Source organism: Rhincodon typus, chromosome 5 (genome assembly GCF_021869965.1).
Source record: "Rhincodon typus isolate 14 chromosome 5, sRhiTyp1.1, whole genome shotgun sequence".
Taxonomy (NCBI): Eukaryota; Metazoa; Chordata; class Chondrichthyes; order Orectolobiformes; family Rhincodontidae; genus Rhincodon; species Rhincodon typus.
This window is the reverse complement of record NC_063336.1, coordinates 74,188,351-74,208,261: the sequence shown is the minus strand read 5'-3', so window position 1 is coordinate 74,208,261 and position 19,911 is coordinate 74,188,351. Positions and strand designations below refer to the sequence as shown.

At 42.2% G+C, this 19,911-nt stretch overlaps 1 protein-coding gene across 1 annotated transcript in view; it reads right to left on the bottom strand.

The window, feature by feature from the left end:
• b3gat2 (beta-1,3-glucuronyltransferase 2 (glucuronosyltransferase S)) overlaps positions 1-19,911 on the bottom strand; it is a 107,457-nt gene that overhangs the window by 36,319 nt on the left and 51,227 nt on the right. Inside the window, exons 2-3 of the mRNA XM_048597158.1 lie at positions 6,249-6,392; position 5,624 (exon numbers count right to left, since the gene is read on the bottom strand). Coding sequence (XP_048453115.1) covers position 5,624; positions 6,249-6,392 — 145 coding nt within the window. The remainder of the gene's footprint in view (positions 1-5,623; positions 5,625-6,248; positions 6,393-19,911) is intronic.

Below are 19,911 nucleotides of genomic sequence, written 5' to 3'. Positions count from 1 at the left end.
AAATTGCCGATTGTGTACTGCACTATCTCTGGAGAAAAGAATAGAACTGAAAGGTAGAACAAAACCTTTCATGGCTCTCCCTCCATTTCTCATGAAGGCTCTGTTTAGTGGATTTTTTTTTCTTTAAAGTTGCTGACAGATCTACTGTGCTTTTAGAGAGTTTATAGCATTAGAGAGATTTTACCCTATTATTAATACTACTGTAGGAAAATCTGATTCTATTGTCTTTATAGGATGGTCTTCTTCTATAGCTTCAGATGTTTTTACCTTCAGCAAGTGGATAATTCCTGTAAGTGGCCTATTTGTGTCAGTGGATACCACTCAATTATTGCAGTTGCCTTCCAGATTGTCTCCAAACCGTCAGTGCCATCCCTTTGAGCACAGAGATTACTTCTCCCATCCTTCTTGACCTTGTCTTTTCTGCGATGGCAGTGAGCTGAAGACAAACCATAAGCAGTGTCAAGAAAGCATTCTGCTTTCCCACCTTCTCTGGCTAATGCTGGCTACCTCTGTCACCAGACATCTTTCTCTCTCTCTCTCTCTCTCAGTTCTGCTACACTGGCCAATATAGATCACACAATCCACATCATTAAAACAGTTTATCTGATCCGTATCACGTTGCTGTTTTTAGGAGCTTGCTGTGCAACAATTGGATGTCATGTTTTCTGCATTATAACACTGGTTACTTTTCACAAAGCAAATCAATGGCTGTAAAGAGCTTTAAGACATGCTGAAGTTATAGACGCTGCTATATAAATGCAAGAACACTTTTATAATACCACTTTGACTGTTCATGCACCAGAGTCTATTAATTCTGGAAAATGACAACCAATGCATTCAATATTTCCAGGGCACTGGAACGTAGGATGCAGATGGCCCTGGTGATTTGTCAGACTTTAACTCCATTAATTTCCCCAGCACCATTTTGTACTTCTAATAGACGATTTTCTTCAATTCCTCCCTCTCACCAGACATTTGATTCTCTAACATTTCTGCAAAATTATTTCTCTTATGTGAAGTCAAAACCAATTACATTCAACACATTATCTTAAGTAATGAAAATCCAAATCCTATGGTGCATTCCTTTGTTAAATGAGACTGAGTGTCATGTGATATTAAAGCATAAAATTGATATTACAGTTAAGCTGAATGCTGAAATACTATATTAATAAATTCATATACTTTCATGTTTTAATATAACTAAACAAAATTTATCATGAAATGTCAATTCCCCTGCTAATCTTACAAACCATATTGGAATTAACAGCCATTAGAACCTTTAATGAGATCACAGCAACATTCATATCAATTCCATCCACTCCTCATATCCCTTAATTCTAGCCTCTAATTATAATTGTATGTTAAAAAGAATTGAACAATATAAGCTCCCTATAAAGACTTGTGCTATGAACTCAGTTCTACTTTGTATATTTCACCAAGAAATCCCTTGTAAAATAAAATCCCTACAGTGTGAAAACAGGCCATTTGGCCCATCAAGTTTACACCAACGCTCCGAAGAGCATCCCACCCAAACCCACCCCACGAACACAACATTTATCCTGCCTAATCCACCTACCCTACAAATCACTGGACAGTATGAGCAATTTAGCATGGCTAATCCACCTAACCTGCACATCTTAGGACTGTGGGAGGAAACCAATACAACCACAGGGAGAACATGCAAACTCTACAGACAGTTGCCCAAGACTGAATTGAACCCAGGTCCCTGGCACTATGAGGCAGCAGCGCTAGCCACTGTGCCACCCTTACAGGACCTTGAAAATTCATTCAGCTTCCAGCTTCCCGGGCTAATTCAAAAGGTATATCTCAGCTCTTCAGAATTATTCTCATTGTTCTAGCTGTTCAACAAGGTGCAAGATTTCATGGTGGGATGGGGGAGGGTGCTTTCCAGTTGCATTTGGCTAAGCAACTCTCTGATTTCTTTAACAAATACGAAAATGCTGGAGGAATTCAGAAAAACAGAGTTAACACTTAGAGTCCAGTATGACTGTTCATCAAAGTTGAACTGAAACCGTGACTGTTTCTGTTTCCACAGATGCTTTCAGACTAGCTGAGTTTCTCCAACACCTTCTGTTTTTATTTCAGATTTCTAGAAACCACAATATTTTGCCTTTATCTTTAATATCTTTCCTGACTTTATGACTCTGGTTTCCCAAGCTCCAGCAAGGGCCTTCCTGAAATTTCTGCAGAGTGACTTAAAACATTTGAAAGTACATTTGGTTTCCAAAGGTCCACTGAGATGGGTTCAAAGCTGATTAATTCTGGAACTCTAACTGCAACTGCACTAACTACCTTTATTTAGAGAATTACTGCACATTTCTTTCTTTAGCTTCCAGCTAAATAAATCATTCAGTCACTTAGCCATCTACAACTTATACTGAATACTAGCTCCCACTCACAAGTCTGCATAATGGATAATATATCTCACAACTACTGATGTCATGGACAGGGCAGACAGGTATATTGAACTCAGCTATTTTTCTTACTACTTATCCATAAACAAAGGTGTTTTAATTGTTTTTATCTTTTGAAACAAGCTGTGGTGTATTTCCTCAAAACCCTCTGTGTGTGCAATCCAATCTTTAAAATGATCCTCCACAAACTCTCTTTGGAGTTAAATCAACAATAGAGTTTATTAATGCATTCAAACTAATTGTCACAACACATATGCACACAATCATACAAGGAAGAAAAATAGAAGGCAAGTATTTATAATTAAGAACAACTGGAAAGACGGAGGCTGAGAGGCAACATAGTGTGGAGCTGGAGAAACACAGCAGGCCAGGCAGCATTAGAGGAGCAGCTGCTGTGTTCCTCCAGCTCTACACTGTGTTATCTCAGACTCCAGCACCGGCAGTTCTTACTATCTCAGAGGCTGAGAGGCAACCTGATAGAGGTAAAATTATGAGAGGCATAAATAGGGTACATAGTCAGAGGCTTTTTCCCAGGGTTGAAGTTTCAATTATAATGGGGCATAGGTTCAAGGTCAGAGGGTGAAAGTTTAAGGGAGATGTGCGAGGGAAGTTTTTCACACAGAGAGTGGTAGCAACCTGGAATGCACTACCAGAAAAGGTGGTGGAAGCAGGCCCATTGACGACATTTAAGAGGCACTTAGATGGGTACAGGAATAGGGAGGGAATAGAGGGATACAGATCGAAAAATGGCAGGTTTGTTTTTAAATTAATTAGGTCATGATGGTCAGCACAGGCTTGGAGGGCTGAAGGACCTGTTCCTGTGCTGTACTTTTTCATTTGAAAACCAAAGCTGTAGATATTCATTATGTGATAGTCAGAGCCCAGAGAGGTAGCATCCCATGATGGTTCTTTTCTCCAGAAATTAGATTCAGGTGGATTAAGCTTCATTCATTCATGGGATGGGCAATAAACACTGCCTAGCCAGCAACACCCTCATCCCTAATTGCCCAGAGGGGAGTTAAGAGTCAACCACATTGCTGAGGGTCTGTAGTCACATCTAGGCCAGATTAGGTAAGGATGGCAGTTTCCTTCCCTAAAGGACTTTAGTGAACCAGATGGGTTTTTCCTGACAATCAGCAATGGATTCACGGTCAACACTAGATTCCAGATATTTATTGAATTCAAGTTCCACCGTCTGCCATGGCAAGATTCAAACCCAGGTCCCCAGAATGTTTTCTGGATCTCTGGATTAACAGTCCAGTGATAATACCACTAGGCCATCACCTCCCTAAGGGTAAGCTGAAGAAAGAGTTATGCACAACATAACTAATGCAAGTACGGAAAACGTAGCCAATCCTTTGACATGGCAGAAGTGAGATGAATTAAAGGTTCCGTGAGAGAACAAGTTTAGCCAAGCAGAGGAGAGTAGTGGTGGCGTGGGTCCCAGTTATGCCTGCTACTTATGTGGAACAAGCCTTGTTCCAGTCTTATACTGGCTCCATCTCACAACTCTTTTCTCAGTACATCAGTGCAGCTTCATGTTCCCACCTGGACCTTGAAAAATGTGTTCATTTTGCCTCCAATTTCCACCCCTCTATAACTTTCACATTGCCATTTCTGACACTTCCCATCCTCTTCTTGACCTCTCTGTCTCCACTTCAGGGAATAAACTGTTCACTGCCATCCACAACAAACCCACTGTCTCCCATAGCTACCTTCGCTACAGCTCTAAACACCCCAATCCTGCAAGGATTCCATTCCATTCTCCCAGTTCTTTCACCTATGCTGTATCTGTTTGGACGATGCCATCTTCAAAAACAGTGCTGCTGACGTGGCTCCCTTCTTCCATAACTGTAGTTTCCCACTCACTGTGGTTGACAGGGCCCCTAACCGCATCCAACGTACCACCTGTGCTTCGGCCCTTGTTGCTTCCCATCACTCACAATAGCGTGATCTCCCCTTGTCCTCAGTTTCCATCCCACCAGCCTCCGCATTCAAAGGATCATTCTCAGCCATCTCAGACAACTCCAGCAGAATGCCACTGCCGCATACATCTACCCCTCACTCCCCCATTTGCATTTCACAGGGATCATTCCCTCCGGGACACACTAATCCATTCCTTGACCACCAACACCACCTCCTTCCCATGGCACCTTCCCATGTTATCACAGAAGGTGCAACACCTCCCCCTTCATCTCCTCCCTGCTCACCATCTTTCCAGATGAAGCAGCAGTTCACTTGTACTTCCTCCAATCTTGTGTATTGTATTCGCTACACCCAATGTAGGCTACTCTACATTGGAGAAGCTAAACGCAGACTGGGTGACCACTTTGCAGAACACCTCCAGACCGTGCGCAAGCATGACCCCGATCTTCCCGTAGCAGTGTCTTTAATGCAGCGTCTTGCTTGCAAGCCCACTTGTCTGTCCTTGACATGCTGCAGTGTTCCAGCAAATCACAGCGCAAACTGGAGGAGAAACATCTCATCTTCAAACTAGGCAGTTTATAACCTTCTGGGCTCAATATTGAGTTCATCACCTTCAAATTATGAGCCCTTTTTATTTTCCCTTTTAGCTTTGGTTGTTACGTTCTCTGTCACCCTGTCTTCCCTTCCCCCACCCCAGTGGAATGTATGTTCTTTCCAGTCTGGCAGTTAGACACGCCATTGTTCTGTCATGCTCACATTCTATTCACTTAATCTGAACTATCGACATCCTTTTACCCGCAGCACTCTAACCAACCCATCCCAACATTGCATAAATGCTGCCCCCTCCACACTTCACTTCAGTCAACTAGATTCGAAGTGTTAGCTTGCTGTCTCTCCATGGATGTTGCCTTACCCATTGTAATGTCCAGCATTTTTTGACTTTAGTTCAGATCCTAGCATCTGCAGTAATTTGCTCCTACATTTACCACCCTGGCCCAGCTAATGACGCCCAACTCAATACAGTGCGGAGTTGAAGGAACACAGCAGGTCAGGCAGCAACAGAGGAGCAGGAAATTTGACATTTCAGGTTTACACCCTTCATTAGTACTGGTATCAGAGTCCTGATAAAGGGTGTAAACCGGAAACGTCAACTTTTCTGCTCCTCTGATGCTGCCTGACTTGCTGTGTTCCTCCAGCTCCACATTGTATTGATTCTGACTCCAGCTTCTGCAGTTCTTGCTGTCTCCAAATGACACCCACACCCTGTGAACAAACAAAAAGTGTTTTAAAAAGGGCTATTATTAAATATCTCAGTTTGCAGAGTTTGTTTAATTTAATGGAATGAAAATTGTTGGATTTATATATTCCAGTTGAATGCCAAAACAGCACCACTAAAATTTCAAATGTTAAAAAAGTACATAACTGCCTTACAGTTGAAATGGTACATACATGTCAATCCAAGATGCTTTACTTACCTATAAATCTGTAATTGTGGCAATTTCTGAGACAGTACATCTTAATTAACTCTGATGGGTGAAAGTAGTGCTAATGACAATATGAAATGGCACAATGTCTACAATGCATTATGCAGGCAAAAGCCTCCCTCTCTCCAAGATCTGAAGGAGTTATTTTTCTATCACCAAATCATCGTGTGTTTTATTTTCCATCCAGTAACCACCACCAGTAAATCACCTATGCTTCCAGTTGAATAATTACACACAAAGCCCATTAAGGGCAATGCAAACCACCAAAGGTGAGGGAGAGGAAGGCGGAGCAGCAATGGGCTAAATCAAAATAGGAGACCAGAGCAAGTAGGAAATAAATCTAAATGGGAAACAGCTGATTCTATAACTTTGAGAATTAAAGGGGAGTCAGTATCAGGCTTACCTGCATGTCAATGGTGAAAAGTCTGTCTGGTCTCCAACCTGTGTACCAGCTGACAACATGCCCTTCTTTCACTCTTGGGTGCTCATAACGTTGTCCACCAACCAATCCAACCGGCCACACAGACACTTTACCGGTCAATTGCATCTGAAAAAGTTGCCAAACTATATATTGTATTGCCCTGCAGTCACATGAGACTCAGATATCACCTTGAAGCAAGCACAAGAATAAAGCCAACACAATACTCGATAACGTGTGCTGAGAGAAAGCATGACCCCATGACCAGCAGTCTGCTGTCTTACGTGCTGTCAGAATTGGTCAGGAAGAGAATCAAACAAAGGATATGGTGAACAGCTGGTATCATATCCAGGGCACATACTGAGGTCTTTTTGTATTTACTCGTGGGATGTGTGCATTCCTGGCGGGGCCAGCATTTATTATCCATCCCAAGTCGTCCTTGAGAAAGTGTTGATGAGCTGCCTTCTTGAACTGCTGCAGTCCATTTTTGTAGACCCACAATGCTGTTCGGGAGGGAATTCTAGGATTTTGACCCAGAGGCAGTGAATGAAAGGTGATAAATTTCTAACTCAGGATGGTGAGTGACTTGGAGGAAAACTTGCATGTGGTGGTGTTGCCATGTATCTGCTGCCTTTGTCCTTCTACATGGTATGGGTCGCGGGTTTGGAAGAAGCAATCTAAGAAGCGTTGGTGAATTTCTGAAATGCATCTTGCAAATGGTACATGTTGCTGCTACTGAGGGTCAGTGGTGAAGGGAATGAATTTTGTGGATATGGTGCCAATCAAGTGAGCTGCTTTGTCCTGGATGGAGTGAAACTTCTCAAGTATTGTTAGAGCTGCACTCATTCAGGAACTAGGGAATATTCCATCACAATACTGACTTGTGTACAGTACATACATTGTCTGGTAGATAGTATGACCATGATGGGGTTGACTAACATTTTAAACACTGAAACTCCCACTCATCATTCAGCACTTAAAACCATTAAAAGCCTAATTATAATTCAGCACATTAACCAATAATCCTCCACTCATGATTCAGCAGCTGAAATTGTGTAACTTCCCACACATGATTCAGCTCTTTAAACTGTTAAATATCCATGAATAATCAATGATCCTCACTGCTCTTTCTAATATATTTTGACTACTGAAATGTTTAGTACTTCTAATTTGAGATGAAGTGTCCCTTGCCCTCTTTGAAACTGGCATTTGGTGCAGATCTGCAATGTTTAAAATACTATATTCATCGCTGCCATCCCACAATTGAAGACTGCCAGTTAAATTTTTTTTAATGTTGTCACTCATCTCGTCATTGAACTGAAATGGCTCAAGACTTGATTGGCACCATATCCACAAAATTCATTCCCTTCACCACTGACCCTCAGTAGCAGCAATGTGTACCATTTGCAAGATGCACTTCAGAAATTCACCAACGTTTCTTAGATTGCATCTTCCAAACCCGCGATCCATACCATGTGGAAGGGCAAGGGCAGCATATATGATGGGGTTCTCAAAAACAGTGCAAGAGAACCTGAATTTTCAGCACTTTCCATGATACCAGGGCATCCAACGTCAGCCAAGGAAAAAGAAAAGAAAGACTTGCATTTATATAACTCTTCACTTTAAGTCTGCCCCAAGTGACACAGATCTCTTAGCGGAGAAGGCCCATTGTTTAACTCTACCATGACAAGTTTCTAGTTTATCCCTGAAGTAATGGAAGCAGAATGTGATGGCTCTTTCTAATATGAAATGGTAGGTTTCTTTTAGAAAAATAATATTTTCAGGTATGGCATCTGAGGAATTGTGAAATAACATATTGCAGCAATGGATGATCTGGGGTCTATGATTCCCAATACTTATCAACAATGGATTTTCACTCAGTTATATACATTATCTAATTGTTAACATGCTTTTAACTAACTTCATGAAAACTCCAGTCCTTTGGCAATGGTGTGAACATTGAACATAGAAGGTGTATGAATCGACTTTCAAACATGGGATTCATGAATGAACTGGTGTCAAAAGTCATTTAACATAGTTTGACTTTGAATTTACATCACAAGCACAGGCCATTCACCACAACCAGGTCATGCTGGTGTTCATGGTACACACGAGCCTCCTCCCAACGGAATGCATCTGTTTCAAACCAATGAAGATAATCAGACTTATGCAAACTCACACTCACAAACACACAAAAACTCTTAATTCAGACCACTTTGAGGGAACACTTTTTCCACGGCTGTGACAACAGACCTGACAACTTCTGAACCCAGTCATATTCTGTTCCTCAATCTTCTCCATTCACTTTGATCTTGTCCAAGGTGGACACTATGTCATCTGTTGCTAAGAAGCATTTCAATAACTGACGCAAACTAGTTTGAAATCAGGTTGGACAGCTTTAGGAGCAGGCCAGTATGCTACTCTGTATTATGGGCAGGTTAAAGGCTCTGCTAATACTGTGTCTGTCTTCCAGTAAAATTGCTGAGCTCTGCCACTGCCAGCAAATGTGTTCTGGAGACAGTGGACTCAATCTTCACTCAGATCTCAGGGACTTAATGACAAATAACAGTGGTTACATGGTGCCATTAGGCTAACCTTTTATGCCTGATTTAAATTGAGTTGAAATCCACCTACTATGGTGGAATTTGAACTCATGCTCCCAGAACATTAGCATGGAATGCTGGGCATTACCACCATGCCAGCACTTCCCAACCATCAGTAAAGTGCTGTAGTTAGTGCTATCAAGTGGAACTTTCACAATAATAACCCATTCATTGACTTTGTTTTGGGTTCTGCCATGATCACACAGCTCCTAACCCCATTACATATATTTTCATCAACATGTTCAGAAATGTGCTACCACACATCTGGAGCAAGTGGGATTTTAACCCAGATCTTATTGCCCACGGGTAGGGATACTAGCCCTGCATCACAAGGGCCCTTCTGACTTCATTTAGCCTTGATTGCAGCATAAACAAAAGAGCTGCATTCCAGAGGTGAGGTGAGATTGATTGCCCTTTGACAAAGTCATACTTAACTAAGTATGGCATCAAAGAGCCTTAGAAAAGCTGGAGTCAAGGAGGACTCTACACTAGTTGTTGGAGATCAATCACGTCAGCTCCAGGATTTGTCTGCCAGAGTTCCTCAGGTGTGCATTTCTGGCTGCCACACTTTTGGAAGGATGTGGAGCTTTGGAAAGGATGCAAAAGAGATTTACCAGGATGTTGTCAGGATGGAGTGCATTAACTTAAGGTGAGGTTGAACAATCTTGGAATGTTTTCGCAACAGCATCAGAGACTGAGGGGCAAGCTGATAGAAGTATATAAAATTATGAGAGGCATAGATAGGGTGGATGTGGACAGTTGGAGTCTTTTTCCCAGGGTGAAAATGTCAAATACTAGGGTGCATACGTTTAAAATGAAAGAGGGAGAGCTTAAAAGAGATGTGCAAGTCATGCCTTTTATGCAGATGGTGGTAGGGGCATTGAATGCATTGTCAGGGGAAGTGGTAGAAGTAGATACAGTAGCAATGTTTAAGAGGCATTTAGACAGACACATGAACAGCTGAGAGACAGAGAAATATGGATCAGGTCATAGAGTCATAGAGCTGTACAACACGGAAACGAACCCTTTGGTCCAACTCGTCCATGGCAACCTCATTTCCGATAGTCCTACTTGCCAGCATTTGGTCCGTATCCCTCTAAACCCTTCCTATTCATATATGCATCCAGATGCCTTTTAAATGTTGTAATTATACCAGCCTCCACCACCTCCTCTAGCAACTCATTGCATACACACATATATGAAAAAGTTGCCCCTAAGATGCCTTTTAAATCTTTCCTCTATCACCTTAAACCTATGCCCCCTAGTTTTAGATTCCTCCACCCTGGAGTAAAGACCTTGCCTATTCACCCTATCCACAACCCTCATGATTTTATTAACCTCTATAAGGTCACCCCTCATCTCCGACATTCCAGCAAAAACAGCCCCAGCCGATTCAGCCTCTCCCTCTAGCTCAAACCCTCCAACCCTGGCAATATCCTTGTAAATCTTTTCTGAACCCTTTCAAGTTTCACAACATCCTTCCTATTGCAGGGAGACCAGAATTGAATGCAATATTCCAAAAGTGGCCTAACCAATGTCCTGGACAGCCGCAACATGAACTCCTGATTCTAATACTCAATGTAATGACCAATAAAGACAATCGCACTAAACACCTTCTTCACTATTGTGTCGACCTGGGACTCTACTTTCAAGGAACTATGAACCTGCACCCCAAGGTCTCTTTGTTCAGTAACACTCCCAGGATCTTACCATTAAGTGTATAAGTCCTGCCCTGAATTGCCTTTCAAAAATGCAGCACCTCACATTTATCTAAATTAGACTCCATCTGCCACTCCTTCGCCCATTGGCCTATCTGATCAAGGCCCCGTTGTACTCTGAGGTGACCTTCTTCGCTGTCCACTATACCTCTAATTTTGGTGTCATCTGCAAACTTACTAACTATACCTCCTATGTTCACATCCAAATTGATTGATTGATTGATTTATTGTCATGTGTACTGAAGTACAGTGAAAAGCTTTGTTTATGAGCAGTACAGGCAGATCTTAGTAAGCAAGGATGTACAAATCAAAAAGACTTAGACAGAGGCACACAGGTTACATTGCACAGGGTGTGTGCTAAGCGAGATCAATGTCAGCAAAATCAGCATTATTTAAGGCTAGAGAGTCCATTCATCAGTTTAATAATGGCCAGGAAGAAACTGTTCCTGAACCTGTTGGTGCATGTATTCAGGCTTTTGAATCTTCTGCCTGATAGAAGAGGTTGTAGGAGATCATTACTGGGATGTGATGGGTCTTTGATGATGTTGGCAGCCTTTCCATGGCAGCAAACTATGTAAATGGAGTCCATGGATGGAAGGTTGGTTTCCATGATGGCTTGGGCTGTGCACACTATCATCTGCAGTTTCTTATGATCCTGGGCAGAAAATACTAGGCTGTTTTGCACCTGGACAGTATGCTTTCAATGGTGCATCTATAGAAGCTGGTGAGCGTCCTTAGGGTCATGCCAAATTTCCTGAGCTGCCTGAGGAAGAAAAGGCATTGTTGTGCCTTCTTGACCATCACATCTATGTGGGAAGTCCAGGACAGGTTGTCAGTTATCGTCACACCAAGGAGCTTGATGCTGACCACCCTCTCAACCTAAGTTCTGTTGATGTAGATGGGAGCATTTTCTCCTCCTTGCTTTCTGAACTTAATGATCAGTTCTTTAGTTTCGCCGATGTTGACAGAAGTTTGCACCATGTCACCAAGCCCTTTGTCTCCCTTCTGTATTTTGACTCGTCATTGTTAGATATCTGTCCTACTATGATAGTGTCATCAGCGAACTTTTAGTTGGCGTTCATTCAGAATTTGGCAACACGGTTGTGGGTGTGCAGGGAGTACAGTAGGGGGCTGAGGATTCATCTTTGGTGGGGCTCCAGTGCTGAATGTTATTGTGGACGAGGTGCAGTTACCTATCTTCACATTTGTATAAATGATGAAAAGCAATAGACCCAGCACCAATCCTTGTGCTACACTGCTGGTCACAGGCCTCCAGTCTGAAAAGCAACCCTCCACCATCACTCTCTGTCTTCTACCTTCAAGCTATGTGCAGGTAGATGGGATTTATTTAGAATGGCAACATGATCAGCCAGAAATGGTGGGCCTAGGGCCCCGTTCCTGTGCTGTACCTTTTTATGTTCTATGTTCTATCGTCCTAGGTCAAACCTTCTTCAGCTGCTTCATCAATGACCTTGCCTCCATCATAAGGCCAGAAGTGCTAATGTTCACTGATGAGTGCACAATGTTCAGCACCATTCATGACTTGTCAGATACTGAAGGAATCAGTAGTTGAAAGCTGCTAGGCTTGAATAACTTTCAGGATTGGGCTGACAAGTGGCGAACAACATTCATGTCACACAATTGACAGGCAATAACCCATCCTAATAAGAGAGAGAATCTCACCATTATCCTTAGATGTTCAATGGCAGTGCTATTGCTGAGTATTTATCAAACCCTGAGGTTTACCATTGACCAGAAATGAACTATACCAGCTATGAAAATATAATTGCAAGAAGAACAGGTCAGAAACTTACAAATTCTATAGCAGGTTACTCCTCTCCTGATTCCCAAAGCTCGTTCACTGTTTACGAAGAGTCAGGAATGTAATGGAAAAGTCCCCACTTGAATGAATGAATGCAGTTCCAACAACACTCAGTCCCATCTACAAGATGCACTGTAGAAATTCTTCAAGGCTTCCTAGACTGCACATTTCAACTCCACAACCTCCACTATCTAGAAGTTGAAGGGCAGCAGATACATGGGAACACTACAACCAGCAAGTTCCCTTTCAACTTACCATCCTGACTTGGAAATATATTGCTGTTCATTCAGTGTTCCTGAGTCAAAATCCTGAAACTCCCTCCCTAATGGAATTGTGGTTTTACCTACAGCATAAGGACTGCAGAATCCAAGAAGGTAGCTCACCATCACCTTCTCAAGTGCAACTAGGGACAAGCAATAAATGCTGCTCTCAAAGATGAAAAGGAACAGGAGAATTTTCTGGAAATGTACATCTCCAGTCCTACCAGGGAGGGAGCCATGCTGGATCTAGTCCTAGGAAATGAGGCAGAACAAGTATTGTCAGTGTGGGGGTGCACTTGGGAAATAGTGATCATAATATAGTAAGGTTCAATATTAAATTGGGAAAGGATAAAAAGGATTAAGATCCCAGATTGCAAACAGGGCAGATTTTAGGAGTCTAAAATTTGAACTGGAGCAGGTTGTTTGCAAATGCATTTTGGTGGATAAAACAGTGGATGAAAAATGGGAGACTTTCAAAGATACAAAGAACAATAACAAGGCTTTCAGCCCATGAGGACTGTACCAACCCATGATGCCTTTCTAAACCAAAAACCTTTTGCTTCTATGTGGTTCATATTCCTTTATTCCATGCCCATTCATGTACCTGTCAAGATGCCTCTTAAACATTGCTATTGTATCTGCCTTAAACATCTCTTCTGGCAGCTCATTCCAGGCATGTTCTGTAAAGAAAAGTTGCCTCTCACATCTCTTTTAAACTTACCTGCTGTAGTGATTGTAACGAGGTCAGCTAGATGGACCACATTGAATATGATTCTCTGATTAGGGCTGCTAATCTGGTCCAATCAGGGAGCCCTGGCTGACAGATCAAAATAGGAGTGTCAGACATCCTAACACACTGACAGCTAGCTCCAAGGCAGCTGGGCCAGTGTCAAGGAGTTTCCATGTGTAAATAAAGGGTAACTTTGTGATGGGATACTGGGCCTATGTGGAACTATTTTATTAGCAAGAAAAGCAAAGCATGCTCCTAAATAATTTTGTTTATAACAATGTCTTTGAGTTGGGGTAAGCATTTATGGCACCATGCTGTTATTTGAGAAGCTTGACTAATTCAATCCCAGCATCAAAGACTGGGCCCAGTATGTGGAAAGAACGTGTTATTTTTTTCAAGGCAAATATAATTGGGCCAGATGGAAAGCAATGAGTAATTCTCCTGACAGCTTGTGGACACACAGCTTTTTCAGTTATTAGGAGCCAAACATTTCCTGAGGCACCAGATTCTAAAACCTTTCAAGAATAGATGGATTTAGTTAAGGTGTGTTACGAACCCAAGCCTCCTCTAATTCTGAGTTGCTATCATTTTTCCTCAACAATTCAAGAACCAGTGGAATCTGTATTGGTATTTTTGACTATGTTAAGACAACTAGCAGAGGCATGTGACTTTTGTTTAATCCTTAATGAGATGCTGAGAGACCATTTGGTATGTGGGATTAATGATGTAACTATGCAAGAGTGCCTATGAGGTATGAACTGGACTTTAAACAGGCACTACAACTGGCTTTATCAATGGAAATTGCGGGAAGTGGAGCATATGAGTTATAGGGTATTCTGATGGAGGTGGACACCCTCGCCAGTCTGACTGAGATTGGGGAGCACCACTTGAGTGAAAGAAATTACATAGCCTCACTCAGGCCATATCCTGAACAGAGGGATTCCAGGTCAATTCTCAGCAAAACCCCAAAACAAAGTCAAGCCTCGGCCAAACAGTTAAAACTTTCTTCAGGATCTGGGCTGGCAAGTCATTGTAGTTGTTGCAAGCATGCAGACTCGAGACAGCAAAAGAGTCCCACTAGACTTAAATTGAGTAAGGGAACTCATAGGCCAGTATCCAGGAGCGTGCACATCCTAGAATGCCTGTCTACATCTGGTTTGGAACAGTGAAATTGCTTAGCAACATCCAAATCAGAGCCAATCAAAATAATTGTCTGGTTAAATTGTCACCCAGTTCTAATGGAGCTTGATACCGGCACAGCCATTTCAGCAATTGCAGAACCAGTCTTTAACAATTGCTCTGGATCCCAACCCCTACACTTGCCCAAGATCTTGGCTAGACTGACAACCTGTAACGGGGATCCTTTCCAGATTAATGGTACAACTTTGGTTCCTGCCTCTTATGAGAAGCAACTGATTCAGTTACCTTCGATTAGAAAATGGCTGCCTGAGTGAAGTCCTAATTAAATACGCGGAAGTTTTTGAGAAAGGTCTAGAGACTATCAGAGGAGACAGGGCCACCTTTCATGTTGACCAGGAAGCAATTCCACAACAAAAACAAAGTTGCTGGAAAAGCTCAGCAGGTCTGGCAGCATCTGTGAAGGAGAAAACAGAGTTAACGTTTCAGGTCCGATGACCCTTCCTCAGAACAATTCCACAACCCTGCAAGGCCTGTGCAGTGCCATTGGCCTTATAGGAAAAAGTACAGGCAGAAATCAGAAGGGTGGAAAGTGAAGGAATCATCAAACCAGTCCAAATGGCAGAATGGGTAGCACCAGTCGTACCGATTGTAAACCCAGTGGTGGGTTCACCTTTGTGGGGATTTTAAACGAATTGTAAGCCGCTTTTTGCAGCTGGAAAAATACTTTATACACAAAGCTGGTGGTGGGGCTATCCTTCACGAAATTGGGTTATACTTGCAATTGTGGTTAGATAAGGATTCCCAAATGTATGCTATAATTAATACCCATAAGGGTTTGTACCAATATACGAGACTGCCATTTGGGATATTGTCAGCCTGTGAAATTTTTCAGCTGGTAATGGAGAAAATTTTGCCATGTCTACCACAGGTTGCCATTTGTCTAGATGACGTGCTAATAACAGGGAAGGCCAAAAGGAGCACTTAGAGAACTTGGACATTGTCCTTAGATATTTATCCCAGACAGGTGTACATTCTTAGAAGGGAAAAATGTGTGTTCTAGGCACCCTAAGTGACCTACTTTGTCTACAGAATTGACAAGACCAAGTTACATCTGTTGGAAGATAAAATGAGGGCAATCAAAGGTGCCCCGGCAACAACATCTGTACTGGAGCTTAGGTCTTTTCTTGGGTTGGTGAATTATTACAGAAAGTTCACACGCAACCTGGCCTCCATCCTGGCACCTTTGCATCAACCCCTAAAAAAAGGGTCAGCCTTGGAAATGATCACGAGTCAAACCATAGCTTTCAGGGAAGTGAAGAAACAGCTATAATTGACTAACATGCTGGCACACAGTTATCTGAAGCGAGATTTGATACTAGCATGCTGTTAGGGCTGCCCCATGACAGTATAGCAAAAATGGCCGATGACAGCCCCAACAAGCTTTGCAGTACTGGTTTAACAGAACTTATAAAGTGTGAGAAATGCTTGTTTAATGTGTTCTCAGCACAGAGAACACTGTATCCTCAATAAGATGAATGTGCAACATTCTTTGCTACCCTAAAGGTAAGAACGTTTCATAGCAATTAGTTATTTCTTTGAAGTTTTTTCTAGTCAATCAGTTATAATACTATAAGTAAGTTTTAATTAAGATTCTTTAAGATAATCGTTGATACAGTCTGCTAGTAAATTATAGACTTAACACACACGTATACATATATAACAAATCATTAGAAAGAAAGGTTTAAAAAGTAATTACAAATAAGAAAGTAATAGAAAGGGGCCTCCTTATCAAGGACAATGGCTAAGAGAGTTAGAATGGTAGAAAATCTCAAAGAAGAGTCTGTGACAGTCCTGTACAAAATAGCAGACACAAACATCAAAGTTGAGAGATAAAAGGTCACAAGCAACCATGGAAAGTTCAGTTTCCCACATAACACAAGGGGTTCATTCAGATCAGAGTGACAAGACTAGAACAGAGTGATGTACTGGAAACCCAATGATGGTTGAACAACCCAACACTAATTAACCAATAGTATACAGGGGGAGGGAGTATGTGCCGCCATGTTAATGTTATAAGAAAGATGTATTAAAAAATATTTTACTTGTATTTGAGTGTCATTGACTTTTCTTTTTATCTGAGCTGCAAATTAAGAGGGTAATTGAATCCTCATGTCGAGACCAGATTCGAGGGAAGTCTTTGGCCTCTCCTGGTATTGTACCAGTAGAATACACAAACTATTTACAACGCCTTGAGCTTTGCTGTCTCCTGAAAATTTATTATCTCTGTTAGACTCGCTCCAATACATATGATGCCAATACCAGCATTGGGGATAGTATTAGCTCACAGGTGGCCCAATGCAGAGGAATGCCCAATTAGGATGTGCATCCAGGACTTTGGCTAATGGAGAATGTAAATACATCCAGATAAGAGAAGAAAGGTTTGTTGGTCATGTTTGGAGTCAGGAAGTTCCATCAATGCCTCTACGGATGTAAATTTGTAATAATAACAGACCACAAGCCCCTGCTAGGTCTACTTAATGAGTATATGGCAGTGCCACCCATTGCTTCAGTGGTGGGCTCTAATACTCAGTACATATAATTACAAGTTGGAACACCATCTGGGAGGCCAAACAGCAAATGCGGATGCATTGAGCTGCCTCCTGCTGACAGATATACCACTGGTGCTACCGCCACTGGAAGGGTCCAGAAGGGTTTTTAATTTTCTGGACAGACTTCTAGTCACAGCTGACAATATCAGACTTTGGACGCAGAAAGATCCAGTCCTGACAAAACTGAAACATCTGGTGGTGATGGGGGAGACTGAAGGACCGTCACCACCAGACTTGAAACTATTTTAGACACAGAAAGACCAAATCACAGCAGAGGACAGCATATTATCATGGAAAGTGAGAGTGATTGTCTCGAGCAAAAGTCACTGCCAGATACTGGCTGAACTCCACCAGGGCATCCTAGAGGTTCCCAAAATGAAGTGTGTTGAAGAAGCAGTGCCCAGAATGCAAACAAGGAACAAAATTACCACTGGCTGAGCTTCCACATTTGTGGGAACTGCCAGGTAAACCCTGGATTCAGTTACATGTTGACTATGCAGTCCTTTCATGGGCTCAGTGTTCTTTGTCATTGTGGACACACACTCAAAGTGATTGGATGTGCATAGAGTTCAATTGTGAAATATGGGGACAATGATAGAAAAACTGCACGCATCTTTTGCAATACACAGACTCCCAGAAGTGTTGGTCGCAATTAACGGGCCATCACCTACCAGCGGGAAATTTGAGTATTTCCTCAAGTCAAAGGCAGGCTTAAGGAAACAGCCTATAGTTTCATGATATCAAACTGACCCAATTCCAATTTGCTTATATGACCACCCCTCATACAACTATAGGGATAGTTCCAACAGACTTGCTGATGGGGAGAAGACTCCTCACAAGATTATATCTGATCTTCCTGAACCTGGGGGGAAGGGTGAAATGTCATCAGGAACTCCAGTGTTAGACACAAGACTCCGCTAAGTGAGAGAGATAGCTTACTTCAGGGAATGAAGTTTGGTAAATGAACCATGGGAATGGCCCTGCATGGCTAAGAGGCATGGACAATGTGACGTCAGGTCCAGTAATGTACGAAGTTTGGTTAGGAGCGACAGTCCAGAAAAAGGACTTGGACCATATAAAATGCTGCAAACTTTCAAACAGGGCAGGAGCAATATGTGCCCAACTCCTCAAAACATTTGGAAAGGCTGTTCTCCCCCTCCATCAAGTGATGAAGAGACCTTGGAATCTGAGATGGATGCAGCGGATATTACCAACTCAATGCCTTTGCCGCCTGAAGAAGAGAATGAATTTCTTCTGAGATGGTCTGGGTGCAAGAGGTGAGCTACAGTGTGTTACACACTGCCTGTATCCTAGGCAGAGTTGGAAGAATCGACCCCGAGCTAACACCCCAGGATGAGCCCAAGAAAGACATCCAATCTATGTCCTTGGATTCAGAGAGCGAGAGATGTAGTAATTGTAACAAGGTGAGCCAGATGGGCCCTGATTGGGCTTGTTAATTGGGTCCAATCAGGGACCCCTGGCTAACAGATAAAAATAGAAGTGTCAGACATCCTAACACTCTGACAGCTGGCTCTGAGGGAGTTGGATCAGTGTCAATGACTTCCCACAAATAAATAAAGGGTGACTTGGTGATGGGCTTCTGTGGGGTTATTACAACCCCCTTTTACCTTAAATCTATATCCCCTAGTAATTGACCATTTCTATCCTGGGAAAAAGACTCCAACTATCCATCCTATCAACGCTTCTTATAATTTTCTAAACTTTTATCAGGCCACCCCTCATTCTTTGATGTTCATGTGAAAACAAACCAGGTTTGTCCAATCTTTCCTCATAGTAAATATCCTCCAAACCAGGCAACATCCTGGTAAACCATTTCAGCACCCTGTTCAAAGCCTCCACATCCTTCACGTAGTGTGGTGACCAGACTGTACACAATATTCCAAATTTAGCCTAACCAAGTTCCATACAACTGCACATTACCTCCCAATTTTTATACTCTATGTCCCGACTAATGAAGACAAGTGTACTATATGCCTTCTTGACCATCTCATCCACTTGTGTTGCTACTTTCAGCTAGCTGTGGATGTGTATGTCTAAAACTCTCTGTATGTTAGTCCTCCTAAGGGTTCTGCCATTCACTACTCTCCTGCATTAGATTTTCCAAAATGCATCACCTTACATTTGTCTAGTTTAAACTCCATCGGTCATTTCTTCGCCCAAGTGTCCATTCTATCTACATCCTGCTGTATCCTCTGGCAATCCTCCTCATTATCTGCAGCTCCCCAAATCTTTGTGTCATCTGCAAATTTACTAATCAGGTCACCTGCATTCTTCTCCAAGTCATTTATATATTTTACAAACAAAAGGGGTCCCTGTACTGATCCCTGCAGAGCACCATTGTTCACAAATCTCCAATCAGATCACATCCTTCCATTGCTACTCTCTGTCTTCTATAACTAAGCCAGCTTTATATCCATCTTACCAGCTCACGGTGGATCCCACGTAACCTCATATTTTATATCAGCCTGCCACTAGGGACCTTGTCAAAGGCCTTGCTAAAGGCCATATAGACAACATGTACATCCCGGCTGTCATCAATCATCTTTGTCACTTCCTCAAAAAACTCAGTCAAGTTTCTGATAACCTTCTCCACACAAAGCCATGCTGCCCATAGCTAATAAGTCCATATTTTTCCAAATGTGAGTAAATCCTATCCCTGAGAATCTTCTCCATAATTTCCCTACCACTGATGTAAGGCTTGTATTTCTCAGATTATCCCTCCTGAAACAAAGGAACAATGTTGGC